Source organism: Vigna umbellata, chromosome 4, assembly GCF_029865625.1.
Source record: "Vigna umbellata cultivar VRB3 chromosome 4, Vumbellata_1.0, whole genome shotgun sequence".
NCBI classification, from domain to species: Eukaryota; Viridiplantae; Streptophyta; class Magnoliopsida; order Fabales; family Fabaceae; genus Vigna; species Vigna umbellata.
In genome coordinates, this window is record NC_142168.1 from 65003426 (window position 1) to 65021632 (window position 18207).

The window sequence follows — 18207 nt, forward strand, 5'->3', positions numbered from 1 at the left end:
TTACAGCAAGAAAATACTCATTATTTCCTATTGAATAGTCACATTTGAATAGACTAGAAAGGGAATAACACTCCCTGAGAATCAAAAACTGAATACAGGGAAACAAATCATGCTAATTATTAGGGGAACAAATCATGCTAATTATTGGCAGCAAGTCCTAGGAATTCAAATCAGAAATAATTCCCAAAATTTTGATTCTAACTCTAAACAGATTCTTTGACAAAAACAACAGCCAAAATTTCAGTACATCTATGATATATTAGGTTGGTATAACTAAGAAACAATTCAACTTTTCCTCATTTCTTGTTTTTCTTTCTTCTTTTCACTTGTTTCTCTAAACGATTTAGTCTCTGATTGACATCAGAAGATGTGTTTGTAATATGTTTTGATGGTTCAACAGGCAATGACTTTGGTGCAATTCTTGCTGCTGTAGCTTGTTTCAGGGCTGGAAATATAGAAGAGGGAGATTGTGCACCACTGGTGGCTGCTGCTTCCGGTATTATGGGGATACCCAAAGCTTTCTTTACACCAGGAGCTTTAAGAACTAGAAAACATTAAAAATAAAAAAGATAAATCAAAGGAGTTTATGGGTATTAAAAAATAAAGACTGTACATTTAACAGAAGTTCACTTTATGTTTTGTATCATAAAGTTAAAAATGGAAACCAAGACTTTTGACACAGAATAAGAAACTTAGACAGAGAGAAACAAATTTTTTATATATAAGAAATATAATATATATATATTAGCAAGAAGATATTTTACAGAGAGACCAATGACTTAGATGCAGACTGAATAATGAAGGCAATGCATTCTCAATGCAAACCAACAAAAACACGGAATGCATATTGATTTTGATGTTATGGATCATCATACATACACTTGTATGATAATATTAAATACCAAACTGCTTAGTGCACTATCCATCATCCTAGGCAAATACCATTATTAATCTCGTGTAGGAATCAAATAATTGCTGCACCTCTGAAAAAAAATCCATTTTTTGCTTGTTGAAATGGAAAATGGTGAAAAAAGACAGTAATACTAATATTGCATATGAAAAACTTAAAAATGAAATGCCTTACCGAGTCCATATCCAAGTGAAAACAAATTTGATGTAATCCAGTAACAAAATATAGCCTGTACAGTTATAAAAATACAAAAAGTTAAAACTGTATAGAATGAAAAAACAAAAGTACATAGGCCAATCCACTTTTCCATTCACAATATATATATATATATATATATATATATATATATATATATATATTTATGTATATATGTATGTGTGTATGTATATATGTATGTGTGTATGTATATATGTATGTGTGTATGTATATATGTATGTATGTATACATATATACACACATATATATACATATATACACACACACATATATATATATATATATATATATATATATATATATACACACACATATATGTATATATTGTATACGTATACGTCCTATATCAATGATTTAGGATACTTCATCAATCAATACTTTAGGATACATGGGGTCTCATTAACAGAATTAGTTTGTAAAATTTATAAACCATTTATATCCAATAAAACTACAAAAAAAAAAGAAACACATTGTTAGGTCTAAGTCTAACAGAAATGTCTCTTCATAAACCAAAGATGAAGATTTTTGTTTTAAAGTTCGACATTTCTCATATTACTAAAACAAGAAAATAAAACAAAGCCAGCAACGGGGAGGACCAAACCAAAGCCCATGTAAATCAACAAAATCTAAACTCTAGGAAACCAAACCGATTCCAAAACAATTCCTCCCTAACACCAAGCAAGACCCAACCCGACCCGAAAACAACATTCAACACTCCGTATCACTCTTTTGTTCCTCTAGGTTCCCCAACCATTGCAGAAATCAGAAACGAAGGAGACTCACTGACAACAAACTTTACTAGAACTATTAGATATCATTCTAAGTTTATAAATAAATTATTTTAAATGCTGACAAGATGAAAAGCAATGAGAACTTGTTTGTCGTCAAACAAGATAAGGAAAATCTTACCTTCGGAAATCCCATGGTAAAAGGAACTGTAAGGACAGCAAGAACCCTCGAGACTTTTTTCATGGTGCCAGCAGCTGGATTTCCTTCCATGCCTTCTTGCATGTTGCACTGGAAATAATGTGAAATCAATGAATATAAATTGGGTAAAAAAACTAACATATAACACCACTCATTCCTCTTCAATTGAGACTAGGCTTTCAGGTATTATAAGCAGCTCATTCTTTTTAGTTCTTTGGCAGGATAAATTCATAACAGAAAACTGAGGACGCACAAACATTCAGGTAAGAAACTCAGACTGTCAATAATACAAAGTGAACTGAAATGAAAGGTTCTGAAAAGATAATGGTCACCTCTACTGTTATTAAGAACGTCAATGCAGTCAGAACTGGCAAAATGTACAATGCATCTGGAGTGGTAAGATCAACAAACCAGTAGGCTCCGCCATCCTTGAATGATGGCATCTTTTCAGCCATGTTTCTTATCTATTGTTAAACAAAAAAATTATAATGAATTGAAACAATAGATAGGTTCCTCAGACTCCTAAAGTTAGAGAAAATACAAAATTAAAAGCCAGCTTACCGCAAGGAAGAAACTAATAAAGACAGGACCTTGAATAAAGAGCCCCTTCAATGGAGTAAATGGACTTGCACCATATCTAGATTATCAAACAAGTGAGGAAATTAACAGCTAGTGAAAGAAAAGATCCAAGAAGTTTAAATTAGTATCTAAAACACTGTAGTTCGTGAGACATCCAGGCCAGTTATGTCAGTTTTCAAATATTAGCAATAACTAGTCTTCTAACATATATACAATGGTTACACAGCTAAGCAATAGAAGAAATTTAAATATTTAATTTATTTGCATGTAGCTTTAGATAAAACATTCATAGATTCAATTGGATGGAAGAGAAGAGAGAAGATTGACCAAACTATGTAACAAGGATTTTTATGATACCCGTGTGAGTGTAACCTGAAGAAAATATACTCATCATCCACTCCTTCTATTTTTAGTTGTTATAATTATAGAAATAAGAAACAAATCCTATATAATCAAGAATATCTAGATTACAAATGTATTATTTAGAACATTTTTATTCATTCCCTATCATATCCCTAAAACATCTCATAAACACCGTTTCATTTCAAAGTTTCTCTCTTTCCTATAGTTTAACTTACTATTTAAAGTCTTTTTTCTAACTATGTTGGCCCAGTAGATCCACTGTCACCATAGGATTTTTTCTGTCAAAACTTTATCCCAGTTTTCGTAATTGTTCCAGCATCACTTCAGTAGTGATCATGGTCACATGGCCGAGACGATCAAAACCGTATGATCATCGGTCGAAACCAGAACTTCAGTAGTGATAGCGATAGATGACGCCGGTAGACAATGGTGCCGCTGACAACAGTAGATGGCGCTGCCACCAACAACAGCGGGTGTAGTGGCAGAGGCAACAAAAAAAAATTTCCTCAAAAGAACTTTAGGCTCTGATATGATGTTGAATATAGTGAAAATCTATGTATGAAATTAATCTCCCTTATTTTGAATATGCACATAGGGTCCTCTATTTATAATAGAAGAAATATGGGCTAAGCCCAAAATACAAATAAGAAATAATAACAAACTAACTAAATATAAAAGATAAAGATAAGATAAAGACCATATATCTAACAAAGATCAAGTTCAAAAGGATAATATTAGTGGAATGACATTATTCATTTGTGAACTCATGACTAAAACAACTTCTAAAATAGCTTAAATTTGATGGAAGTTCTCAAATGCACCTTATATATGACAAGCAAGCAACATTACACATTGCCTTTAATCCTATCTTTCATGAGAGGACCAAACATATTAAGGTTGATTGTCATGTCATAAGAGAAAAACTAGGGTTTGGAGACATCACCACAACATTTGTCAACATTAGTGAACATTTTATTGACATATTCACCAAGTCCTTAAGAGGACCAAGGATGGTTATATTTGCAACAAGTGAGAAATATATGATTTGTATGCTCCAGCATGCGAGAGAATATTATAGTTATAGAAACAAGGAGAAAATACTAAATAATCAATAATATATTGATTATATATGTATTATTGGGAACATTTATATTTATTGTCGTATCATATATTCAATAGTAGAGGAAATTTAAAATCCCACTATTTATTGTAAGATTTCTTTTTCCCAATATAAATAAAGAATTTGTGTTGTCTCCAAAACACAGTTTCAACATAATGTCTCTCTCTTTCCTACAGTCTAACAATAGTGTTGTAGTCCCTGACAACCTCTAAGCAATTATATAAGTTGGTTATTAACATTTAACTACTTTCCAGCTCTTGTGCAATGCCATCCCCTTTTTATTACTCCTAACGTATACCTATCTAACAAGTGGCATGATATAAAAAAAAAAATTCCATTTAATAAGAAAAGGGCCATTATGCTCCATATAACAAAGGGCAATTTTACTGATTTCAGTTAAGTATATCACAAGTCAAATAAAAGATTGCTCCTCTAATACATCATATCACGCCAAACAAAGTAATTACATCAATAGGAGGATCAAACATGACTAGTACCAGCTAAAGCCTGAAAAGGCCAAGAAAATTGAAAAATAACTTACTCCTTAAATAGCATCTTCATTTTTTTCTGACCTTCAGCAACAGCAATGGGATCCATAGCCTGAAAGATGAATCAATGATGTGATTATAGAAAATGTGGTTTCTGGTAGAACAATCTATAACATACACGTAAGAAAATCCAAAACTTCAAATTTCAATAAATTGGGAAAATACCAACAATATCTCAACAGGCACAACGAATTCACATCCAGCAACCAAAGTCATTGTTTTGTACAAATACAAGTAGTGTATAATTATTGAATGATAAAGTCAACCATATATTTATGCAGAACAGAAGATAATACCACACTGAAAAAAAAAATGGAAGTTAAGTTTAGGTATTAGTTTATGTAGCACAAATCATGTCATAATCTTGATGAAACCACAATTATAAAATATCTTTCAAGAATATGGTACTTAGGGGCAACAGAACCATGCATACACCATATGTAAGGAAATTTTAGGCTTAATTATATTTTCTGCCTTGATAAATTAGTCTATTTGGCTATTAGTCCATACAAAAAAAATTCCATTTGATATCCAATTTTGTTAAAATACATGGTTGTAATTTCTATCATTATTTTTTTCTCCATTAAGAGGTGACTTGGTAACCATATCAACAATGTCTAGCAGAATCTGATTCTGACACTATTACCAATTGCACATCATATATCCACTATTCCATTAGTTAAAACTGTCTTAACAAGAAAAAACAATTGACTGGAAAATGTATATCTGTATTACCTTATCTTCCATCTCTTCCTTTATTTTTTCCATGTGAGGCCTCATCAGCTGCAACACACATGAAATAGAACATAGAAAAAGTTATAATTTATTGATAACTACAAGCTTGAGGACCTTCACAAGTAAATGGGAAAGAGAGATAGGGAGAGTACAGCTGAGAACTAATTAACTAACTTGTATTAAGAATATCTTAAGTCAATGAGAGGAGAGGGGATAGAGAAGAAACAGTTCCATCCGAATGTTTAACATTTATCCCCTCCAACCAAGATATATGTGAAAGAAAGGCAAAAGGAACACACAAAAAAGTGATCGCAAATACATTAATTTAGCAAGAAAAGGTGATGAAGCTACAAGCCGCAAACATACCGTAAGCTTAGAAGTGGCCTTAAGTTGATTTATTAAGAGTGGAACTGTTGCACTTCGAATCAAGAGAGTTGTTATAACTATGGCTGCCCACCTGAAACAATCAAGTAATAGAGTGATGAGCTTTCTTGGATTTGTACCATGTGCCACCTATCTTTGTTGAAATGTGAAGACACAGATCACCAGAATTAGGCCCAGAACATGAATCCTGAATGGCACCAATCCAAGAACAACCTTGCTAGCATAATCCCAAAACCCCTTAATTATCAATAAGCTTTGAAATGTTACGAAAGAAATGTATTTCCATTTAAAATGGCATTCAGTATTTTAAGATGAAGGAACAACCTATACGTATACACATGTACTTATTATGGAAGAAAAAACTACACCATAAAGTAACTGTGTTCTCTCATAAAAGAGCACTCTTTAGGCATGTAGAGAATTTTAAAACTTAATATTTGGGGCAAATCAATTGCTTGAGTACTTATTATGCATGGTAAATCAAACTTAGTAACTAAGAAACCACAGAAGTTGATAGTTAAAATCAAAAACCTACAATCTCATAAAAGCAAACCATCCACCAATGACAGCTTGACATGCATGGCATTCTGTAATATTGTGGAAATTCCTCAGAATTAAAGCAGATTTTAGAAATGAGGATTAAATTAATGTCTCTTACTGAAACTATAGAGGTAAATAAGTATAAACTTACCAGTTCAATCCAGTGTAGGAATGCATGGCATCTATAATGTACTGCAAGGCCTTCACAGGTAAAACAGAATCAGCAGAGGCAATTGCAACTTCTTTAAGAATAGGTGCCTGAGAATTCACAGCTTCCATCGTATTGTTTTTTAGAACATCTGCTATGTCAGTCATTATTTCAATCTTATCGGAACCCTGATTAGTTGTTGACATATGTCGATATAAATTATACCCAGAGCTCGGAGAAAGGAATCTGTTCGAAGACATTCTATGTTCAGAATAGGCAAAACACCACATTGATCCATCCACTGAGTTCCCAAACATCCTTCTTTGGAAAAAATTACTAATCCCTGCTGAAGATGACCTTTCGCCAGTGCTTTCATGTTTCTCTTCATCACTGTGGAGAACATAACTGAAAGACGGGTGGCACTTTTGATTCATGAGGTTCCCTCTTATCAAGAGGCAACGCCTGTGGGCCATTTGTATTCTTTGAAATTTCTATCAAGCAACAATAAGTAACCAAATTTACAAGTGCAATCAACGAATATTATTCCATGTCAAGAAACAGCATTTCTGAGAAGTTTGGTTGGTTTACAATTCTGATACCAAGAGAAACTTGACTCATAAACAACAAGCATAACTACAATTTCCTACATCAGTGTGGACGATGAACACTCTTTCAATTGGACAAATGCACAAATGAATAGAAGATGTTAATATTCTGCCACTTGTTGTTGGAGGTTTCACACCTAACTAGTGATAAGATCAGTTTAGAGTATACAAGTGAGTGCAAATTCAATCTTTTTGTAAGATCGAATTAGGCTTAAAATTCATTTATTCAGAAATAGTACATTAGCTAGTTATAACTTTAGATTTTTAGAGTAATTCCAAATGTAAAATTTGGTAACATATACCTTCCACAGAACAAGTTGAAATATTTAGTAGTTATTGCGGCTAATGAACTTTCACTTGTTTAAGACTATAATCATGTTTGGATACGAAGCTGGATAGACAATTGAGAGCCTCTCTACTGGAAAAAAAGTTCTACATTTCTGATCGAGAATCTCTCAAAAAGCACTTGTAACTTATATCTATACAAGCCCCACATATCTCCGCAAATCATAACTTTTATTTATTAAAATACTTCCAAAGACGTCATACTCCTTCAAGAAACAAGTGGAAATTAGTGTGCATGGTGTTTTTTTAACAATTGGGTAGTGCACTGAACAAGAATTGCCTAAAACCTAAAACCCCGTTTTTTACATTTATTTTACAGAACTCTACACAACCGAACAAGGAGCTATAAAACGAATAGGTCCCCATCAACTTCGTCACATGTAAAATCAGAAAAGATAAATGAGCTAACCCCATAAAACCTAGATCAACAGAAACAACACATATGAATGCAGCAACAAGAAAAATAAAAATACACACTTTATTTTTCAGGGATCTGATTCGTGGACGAAGAAACAAAGCACAAACTCTATAAGGCAGACGACAACGTAGTAAGAAAAACCAGACAACATAAACGAGGAACCAACAGACCTGGCGACTGATGAGTTATTGATGCTTCTGCTGCATAGACTAAAAGAGAGAAAAAAAAAACGAAAACCTCTGAACTCTGTTTTGTTTGTCCAATTAGTCAAAATGCTTTTACATCCAAAGGAACTTCAGATTTATAAAAATAAAAATAAAACCACATTAAAATGTTGAATATATTTAGGATTTCATTTATATACGCTATTATTAAACTGTTATTCGGTTATAAATTATTATGCATAATAATATGTGTTAATTTAAAATCGTTGTTATATAATTTTTTCAGCTAGTAATTATTGACTATGTATATGAAAATTGTTTTATAATGGTAGTATATTGAAATTAAAATAGTTATAATAAAGACCATGATTCTAATCATATACAATACTCCATGATCAGAAATTATTTTGCGACGGTAGTATATTTAAATAATTATTTTTATAATCAATATCAATTTGTAAAAATGATTTTAAATATATTTTGATCTCCAAAAGTATTAAATATATTTTCTAAAGATTGAGAAAATTCTAAGACGAGTATTTCACTTCCAATAATATTTTTTTTTGTTTAAATTGAATTTGTTTAGTTATCTACCTAATGATTCAAATATATATAGTTAGCATGGTTGCATAACAAAGAAAAATATATATCTAATTTGCACTCAAGTTAACATAAAAAAAAAAAGTCCTGGCAAATATTCCAAATTTTATGCTACAGAAATAAAATACTTAAATTGTAGTCCGTTATTCCGGTATATTTTATTGAATTAGTAAAAATTATCATGCCTGGACGATATTAAATGGTTTTTAACATTCACTTACTCTACTGTTTGAAAATCTCGTCACCAGATTTTAATTGATTTTAATTGGGATTTTTTTTTATTTTTAAAGATGTAACGTAATTTAGTCTCTTTTTTTACTATAATACTAATAACTCATGTGTCTATGTAATTTTTTTTAATTGTTTTTCTTTAAATTATATTTTTTATTTTTCATCTTTTAAAAAAAAGAAATATTGTTAAGTATCATATCACATAACGTGATAATTACAATGTTACGTGTCTTGTCATAATTCTCAATTTAATCCTAAACAAAATTTAATTTTTATATAAATATTATAATTATTATGATGATATTTTTATTAAAATTAATATTTTTTATAAGATTAAGTTTATTTAAATTAATATTTTACATTAAATTTTATTTAATTTTTTTTTTCAAATTTTAAATATATTTATTTTAAATTGTTATAAAACTATTTTAATATTTTACATTTAAATTTATAATATTGTTATTTTCAAACAAACTCTAACATTTGTATATAAATTATTGATATATAAATATATGGACCAAAATTTAAATAAGTTTAATGTAAAATTTAAATTTAAATAAACTTAATATGGTTAAAAATATTCAATAAAAGTATCATTATAACATTTATGTAAAAGTTAAATTTGGTCTCAATTTAGAGAATGATGCAATCGCTCTAGTTTTAAAAAAAAAGTAGACTAAATTGAGACAAAATACAAATAAAGGAATTAAATTTAGATTTTGCACATGAGATTTATCCCAAGAGTGACATGTGACATTGTTATTGTCAGGTCACACTGTCTCTACTACATGGCAGGATCCTCGTTTGACATGTGACAAAAAAATTTGAAAAAATAAATAAATAAATAACTGCAAACTGACATGTGGCACATGAGTTAATGTCAGTAGTATTGTACTAATGGAAACGACCAAATTATATCAAATTTTATAAAACGAGGACCTAAATGAGACCTTTTAAAATTTAATGACCTAATTGAGAATTTTGAATAAACACGAGGACCAACCAATGATTTAAATGGTTAATATAAAGAAAGATATTTTTGCACGCTTATATAGTAAGGTTTGAGTAATTAACTTTATTTAACACTTAGGCAGTGCATGAGGTCATAAGGTGAAAAGTTATGGAAGATTTGAGATTAAAGTTGAAAAAGGTAGAGACCTTAAAGTGTATAAGGAAAACTAATATGTAGTGTGGAAGACTTATATGAAGTAGAGATTAGATGATTAATTAGGTAGGATGGTGTTTCCCAGGAAGGGAAAATAGTCTTTTTGAAGAGGATAAAGTATCGTAGGGGTTTTATGCCAAGTTCAACATCAGTAGGAAGTGGTTAGATCTTCTTAACAATAATAACATCAAAGTTGAGAGAAGGAATATTAAGGGTAAAGAGGTTCACATGAGATAAAGGTTTGTTCTTAGATTAAGGTGATATGAATAAGGTGCAAAAAGGAAAGACACAACAAAGTTTTGTCCTCAAGAGGAAGGATATGTTTTCAAATTGTATCCAAGTGAGGAAGTAGATGGATGATCTCCCGTAATGGAAAAGGTGTTTGTAACACCCCATTTTAGGATGTCATGATTACGAGTAAAAATTTAGAATTTTTAAATCTTAATACCATTGCGGAAATATAAATTCAATAAATCTTTACAATTAACCAAAAATAAAATGTTTATTATAAAATAAAAATCTAATAAATTTTTTATTCAAAACAAAACCTTAAATTCTCGAACTCTCTCAATCAACTCATCGCGCTATACAATATTCAAATTATCTGCATTATCATATGCTCCCATATAATGACACGAGTTATACGATTATCGCATACAAACAACAAACAAACAAACACAAGGATGAACTAATTGAGAATCAAACATAAGTAGAATAACATAACTCATAAGTGTTAAATATTCACTACAATATTAAACACACCAATAACCCAAACACGGTTATGCATCATTACCACAAACCAATGGTCAATCCCTCATACCCTACCATACCACCTATTCATCATAACTGACTAGTTTGAGTCGTCCTTCCATCGTAACAAGACATATTTCCCTTGCCTCTCAAGGACTTACAAGTAACAACTTCGGCGAATCTCATAATGGGAACTATACTCAGCAACGAGCATGAGCGATGATGAAACGTCTTTCTCCTTTCCATTGCATCACACAAGCAAGAAGGTATGACACATAAACTATTCTCTTCTACTTCCTCACACAAGTGAAAAGAACCTCTTTCCACTACCTTGCACAAGCGAAAGAGTCATTGTTGGATTTTCTAGGTACGACGAGACCCCCCAACAACATGTCTTATCTCCACACACATACAACCACACTATAAACTCGCATATTCTCAACTTCACACACGAAAACTTGTTGTCTTGTAACCCATTCAAAATCATTCCTCACATAGTGTCATTCACAAGACAATACCCTCTCACTTTGTAACTCAAACACACACCAGTATCTGTTGTTAAGACCTCGGCAAGTGTACCAAATCGTATCAAGTAATATAAATGGTAAGACCAAGTATCGTTTCCCAAGAGACTCACGGTACTAAACAATTGTGTAATTATTTAACTAATTAAGACGGAAAAGATATTTTGTTGGTTTTTAAATGCAAATGCAACAAAAGTAAATATGAATGCAAATTGATCAATTGAGGCTAAACACTAGAATGGATGGATGAAGTTGATAATATGAATATGTTGTTGGGGTTTAGGTTTCACCTAATCACTTTCATGCATATAAGAATTCATCTTCTTCATTAAATTGTTAACGTCACTCTCTAAATTTCTTAAAACATGATCCCTCGGCAAAGAAAATATATCCTTAATTATTAGACCACAATCTCTTGCATCCCTAATAATTAATTCTGCATTACGAACAGAAGCTTAAAACAACCAAACATCCTATCCTCATCCCTGGGCAATATTGCTTTAGGATGACATTCTCTAGATCCTGATTTCTAGGTATTTCCCAATAACAAAGAAAGCCAAATATAATTAACATTGAGCAAAGGAGAAAATCACTAACAATTAATGAAAGAAGCATAAAATAATTCAGAATATATTCAAATACATGAAAGTTTCGAGGTTACATCTTCCCCAACAACAAATGAGATTAGTTCTCCATCATCATGGAGAAACTAGGTGTACAATGGAAGAATGAGATAGAAACCCTAAAAAGAGAATAGGAGAGCTCTCGCATCCCAAATCACCCTCCAAAGGGACGAAAAATGTGTTTCTATGATGTAGCCATCAAAAGATACCAACCATAGGTCATGCAAGTCCTTAAATAGATCAAAATTGGATCATGGGCCAACGTTGTTAGCGCTCAGTGCCCTAAGTGGGGGCAAGCAGGCGAAACTGCGACAGAACTAGCGCTTAGGGCCCCTAAGGAGCGCTCAGCCTTGACTGGCGCTCATGGCCCCTAAAGGGGCGCTCAGCCTTGACTGACTGGCGCTCAACCTTGACTGGCTGGCGCTTAGGGCCTATGAGGGGGCCCTCAGCCTGACTTTTCTGCACTGTATCTTTTTCTCTTTTTCTGCATTCCAACTCCTTAGTACTTTAACTCCTCTTTCAAATCATTCCAATAACTTACAAAATCAGGAGAATTTAGTGATAAAATCATCAAATATAACATCAACTCTCTTATTCATAAAAATAAACTAAAAATAAGAGATTAAGCAAGTTTCTAAGTAAAAAAAAGTTTATTTTATATCAAAATTGCATCACAGATAACAGTATACTAAACCATTATCACCTATACCCTCTCAACATGACTCAAACACACATCAGTCCCTATACCCTCTCAACACAAGTTACTGTACTACACTGCTCTTCCCACGCATACAACTTAACTCATCCGTTTATATGACCAACTAGGAGGCATGCTCCCATGAAGAACTTACGAATGCTCAAGATCAACACACTCCCAGCAGGCCTTGTCATGTCCTTGAGACTATGTAAAAATGATGGTGAAACAACAACCCAGACTCAACCTGAAACAATAACCCTTTAGCTACAAAATTCTATTAGTATGTAAAACTTAATTACCCACCTTATAACACCCTCAAACCTAGACAAAGCAGTCCTCCAATGCTCCATAAAATACCTGCACACACCTTTACGTAACACATCTCCTTCCAACCATTTAAACTTTTCCCTTATATTCTCATACATCCTACGTAACGTAGTCCCCTTCTAGAGTAAATACAACCCCAACCCAGGAAAACCCTCACACCCAACCCTTAATCCATATTTCATCAATATAAACCCATGCAAAGACTCACGTTCCATCTTTATTTTTTTTTCCTCTCTCTATTTTAAAAATCATGCAAGATTCATGTTTACTTAAATGATTCTCTCTCTACAATCTTTCAATGGCAATTCCCTAGACCCACTCACTTACACAACAAAATAAAGCCCAAGTGAATTTTCACCTAGCAAAGTTCAAATCATGGCCCATGCAATTATCAATACAAACCCCAACCACAAGTCTACAAGCTTTTCATTTCATAATACACAAAAAAATACCCATATAAATCATACAAACCATAACTTATGTTATTAAACAATAAATCAATAAAACTATAAATTAATTTATTTATCCACTAACAATTATAATACAAAAGAAACAAATTTATATCATTTTTTTTCTTTTCTCTTTATCATATATATTATTTTATTAATTTTATTCAAGTTTTACATTCTTTCCAACTTCAAAAAATTTCGTCTCGAAAATATTTGTATTTGTAAAAAAGATACAGATACTCCTTCCTCATGTACATCTTCTAATTCCCAACTCATTTCCTGAGTCCCTTCATTCTAAAGTACCTTCACCGTGTGAATGTTCTTTCCTCTTAGTTTCTATTCCCATTATACAAAACACTCTTCTTGTTGCCTTGACTTTTCTCTAGACAACTTCTAATGTGATTGACTCCATTAAGCTATTTTCTTATATGGAAAAGGGATAGCAAAATACCCAGGCTTGTCATAATTATAACACTTCTTCTCGTCTAACTTTCCAACTGCAATCTTTAGAAAATTTCTTCTAGATGATCTCCCTTACACTCAAAACACTTTAAAGTTCTTTGACTGAACTACTGTTGTCAAGAGTAAGGTTTCTCATGTTTCCTTCCACAAAAAAAAATCGCCCTTTTGAGTTCTCATCACAGGACTCTGGTCCACCTCAAGTTGTTTTGCCATTTTTGTTTGCTCTACAATCTCTATAAGCTCTTTGATCTTTAGATGCACAATCACTCTCATTAGATTCTAGCGTAAACCCCATTCGAACTTTCTGCATTTCCATTCTTCGCTCATGTTCTGAGTAGAACCAAGTGAGATATTCAAAGCGATCAATGTATGCTTGCACCATCCTATTCCCCTATTGTAGCATTAGAAATTTAGCGTCCCTCTCATACTTCGCACTATCAGGGAAGTATTTTTTCAGAAACCTCGTTCTAAAATTGACCTAGTTGATGTCCTTTCCTCAAGCGTCCATCAACTATGTCATACCTCTCCACCAATATGCGGCTTCTCCCGTCAGCATGAAAGCAACAAACACTAGCTTTTGTTCCTCTGAATACTCAATAACTTCATAAATCTCTTGCTATTACTTATCAAATCATCAACCTCATCCATAGTAGTTTTCCCATTGAACTTATTTAGGTTATGATGTAAGAAATCATTCATACTATCGTTGTAGCACGTCCACCATCCTCTCGATGGCTCGAGCTATCTTATCAATAGCAGATGAAAGGGTTTATGGTCTACATGCCATAATCTGGCATATTCAAGCATCACAACTTTTAACACAATTGAAAGTCACACAATAGAAACTAGATGGGGTCACTCCCCAAGACCTCAGAAATTTTTGAAAATCAGGCTTTGATACCAAAATATAGTGTTGTCAAAATGAGTTAGAACCCGTTAGCCAATCCGCCCTACCATAGATGATTCGAGCTGGGTTAGGTTGAAAAAAATTGAAATTTCGATACAGGCCAATTTTCAGCCCGACTCACTAAAAACCCAGCTCATTTGGGTTGAACCTGTAGTGAGCTAGGTTGGCTCACCCACCCACTTAGTTTTCTACTAAGTACTTTTTGTTGGGTTAATCAATTACAAAATATTGAAACGAAGGCTCGTATGAAATTATTTTGTATGGATTAATTAGGCAACATTATAAATCCACAAATCTATACTTATTAGCTCAACTTTTATGCAAAAACAAATTTGAATCGATGTGAAGCCATTAAAAATTTTGTTAAGGGGATTTTGTGATATCTTTGTGTGAATGAAATCTTATGTTTGATCGATCATAAATATAATTTAAGACCATTTTCATTTATTCAGATTTGAATTAGAAATATTTTTTTTATTTATTTTGGAAATAAAAAAACTTTATAATTAAGTGAATCAATGAGCTAACCCGTTTAACATACCAACTTGTGGTGGATCGAGCCGGGAAAAATGAGTTAGGTTGGGTTATCTCACTAAGTGACAAACTCGTGGTGGATCGAGTCAGGTTGAGCCGAGTGACCCATTTTGACAACACTACCAAAATGTAACACTTCATTTTAGAATGTCATGATTATGAGTAAAAATTTAAAAATTTTAAATCATAATACCATTACGAAAATCCAAATACAATAAGTCCTTACAATTAACCAAAAAATAAACCAAAATTTCAATTTATTACAACTAAAACTCAAAGAAAATAGCTTATTCATAACAAAACCATAAAATTTTCCAATTCTCTCAATCAACTTGTTACATTATACAACATTCGAATTATCTACATTATCATCTGCTCTCGTATAGTGACACGAGTTATACGATCATCGCATACACACAACAAACAAACAAACACAAGGATGAGCTAATTGGGAATCAAACAAGGTTACACACCGATAACTCAAACAAGGTTACACACCAATAACTCAAACACGGTTAGACATCATTGCCACAAACCATTGGTCTTCTCTTTCGTACCCTACCATACTTCCTTTTCATCAGAACCAAGCAGTTCGAGCTGACTTATCATCGCATCAAGAGTTGTTTCCCTTGTCCCTCAATGACTTACCACTAAAAACTTTGGTGAATAAAACATTGGACACTATACTCAACAACTTTCATTAGATGATGTTTATTTCATCACTTAAATTTAACTTTTCTTCCATTACCATTAATATCAAATCCATGTTTCAATCCAATATCAGACCGATTTCTCTTGAATTTAGTGCATTTCCAAACATAATGGGATTAGCTTAATTTCACTTCAAACATAAAATAATATTTTAGGAACGTAAAACATTGCAGTAGAGGTGAACTTAAAACATTGCAACAAAGCTTTGGCACAAATTTTTGAATAATGTAGTGAAGCACTTTATTTTTTCAAAAATAAAATCATTTTTTTTAACAGTGCAATGCAACACTTACTATAAAATACATTTTGTGAGGCAGAGGCACAACAACTAAAACATAATGCATAGGAACACAATTTTAATGGTATAGGCACAAGAACTTACACAAGCTGAGATCGAAGCCGAGATCGACGATACGTGAGCGACAAAGACGACACGAGAATGAAGGCGATAGAATGAAAGCGTGAGAAGGAGGAACAAAGAGGCGAGGATAAAGACGAGATTGGAGGCGAGAACCACGATGCGAGCGATGATGCAAGAAACCACAAGTGAGAGCGCAAGAACGAAGATGAATCCTAAGAACGAAAACACAATTTGAGTGAATCGCAAGAGAGGAATGAAGAAGATGAGTTTCGTCATTAAACCTAAATCAGAAAACCTAATTTGGTGTGCCCTAAAAAAGACTTCATTTTATGTCTTCAAAACTTCTTTGAAGTCCATGTGTTCTCAGAAATTAACATCTACTATGTCTCTAAGACCGTTGTTTTTCATTCTTCTCGAATTGTTTCTTGATTTAGTCTATAATTATTCTCGAATTGTGTTTCCCTTCTAAAGAGTTACATGTTCTCATGACATTAAAGAAGTATTTAGTAAAATTGTCCTTCACCCTCTCCAACTCTAGAGTATAATTTTCTTTGGTTTAGGACCATTGAGGTTTAGAAGACACGAAACGAATTCTTAATAATTGTCGAAGGGGCTTTTATCCTTTGCTAACACTATCCCTGTGAAGATTTTTTATACCATCACCTTTTCTTTTATCCATCTTCATAAAAATTGACTTTTAATCAATCAAGCAATATAAAATCCGTCTTTGAGTCAATTGCATGTAATTTACCTTATTAATCTTGTACTTTATTGTGATTCTTGATATCTTAAATAATTTATTTTTACTTTTCGATAAAACAAATATACAACTTAAAAAAATCTTATTTATCCAAATCCTATATAAATAACTACTAAGACCACATAACAACCACTAAACTGAAAATGCTATGGATGTACACCATATTTCTATCTTTAGTAATTATAAATAATGCTAACAAAATAATATACATTAACTCATTTTAATAAAAATTTAGAATATATTAAAAGTATAAAAAGACCATAAAGTCTTTTATGCTTATAATATAATATCTAAAAACAAAATATGGAAAGAGAATAAACAATGCATGTAAAAGTTCAAAAATAAGATATAAAATAAAAAATGTTAAATATATTTTTAGTTTTTAAACTTTTACTCTAAATTGAAATTGATTATTGGATGAAATTATTGATATATTTTGATTCTAATTAATGGATATAATTTTTTAACCCAATTATGTCAATTGTTTTACTTATTAAACATGTTTCAAGCTAACATTTCACTTGCTTATACTATTTGACACTTTCCTTTTTCAATGTCATATAGGAAATACATTTGACACAAAAAAAAATTAACATAATTGAGTTAAAAATATTATAATTATTATTTTTAAAGTTTGGGAACAACAATGTACTAAAGTTTCCAACAAGATAAATTCTAATTTTATGTCAAAATTCAAAGACTAAAAACTTATTTAATCCAAATAAAAATAAACAGGAACTCAATTGATTAATTAATAAAATATTTAACTTTTATTATAACATAATAACTAATTCAAAATACATTAAATTATTTTTAAAAATTTATTTCATTAAATATTATCAAAAATATATTAATATACAACTTAAGTTTATTTTATCTATCACAAAATTTTCAATTTCTTTCCCTAAAATTTATTTTCTTTTCAATTCACCCAACAATTTTTCCTACTACAACTAAGGATAAGTACTACTATTAGTTGTATTTGTCCCAACGCCCGGGCATCCGTAATATTATCATAATCATTACCAAATATATATTATAATTATACAAAATCACAATAAATAAATAAATCACTTCTCATACCATACAAAATAAAATAAACAT

General features: G+C 31.6%; 1 protein-coding gene across 1 annotated transcript; it reads right to left on the reverse strand.

The window, feature by feature from the left end:
- On the reverse strand, positions 1 to 8138 carry LOC148200944 (mitochondrial inner membrane protein OXA1-like). The gene is made up of 10 exons (XM_088113943.1): positions 8009 to 8138; positions 6474 to 6961; positions 5765 to 5855; positions 5399 to 5446; positions 4657 to 4715; positions 2615 to 2690; positions 2386 to 2517; positions 2036 to 2143; positions 1085 to 1139; positions 1 to 544 (listed from the first exon to the last, which is right to left on the reverse strand). The coding sequence occupies exons 2-10, from the start codon at positions 6941 to 6943 to the stop codon at positions 297 to 299; spliced, it is 1287 nt and encodes a 428-aa protein (XP_087970069.1). The 5' UTR covers positions 6944 to 6961; positions 8009 to 8138; the 3' UTR covers positions 1 to 296.
- Between the last annotated feature and the right edge of the window lie 10069 nt (positions 8139 to 18207).

Bases quoted from the DNA above. Each gene is read 5' to 3' on its own strand.
- LOC148200944 (XM_088113943.1), bottom strand. From the start codon at position 6,943: ATGGCCCACAGGCGTTGCCTCTTGATAAGAGGGAACCTCATGAATCAA. The intron at 5,856-6,473 runs GTAAGTTTATAC...TGATTGTTTCAG, and splicing joins TCCTACACTGGATTGAACTG to GTGGGCAGCCATAGTTATAA. The intron at 1,140-2,035 runs GTAAGATTTTCC...ATAACTGTACAG, and splicing joins TTACCATGGGATTTCCGAAG to GCTATATTTTGTTACTGGAT.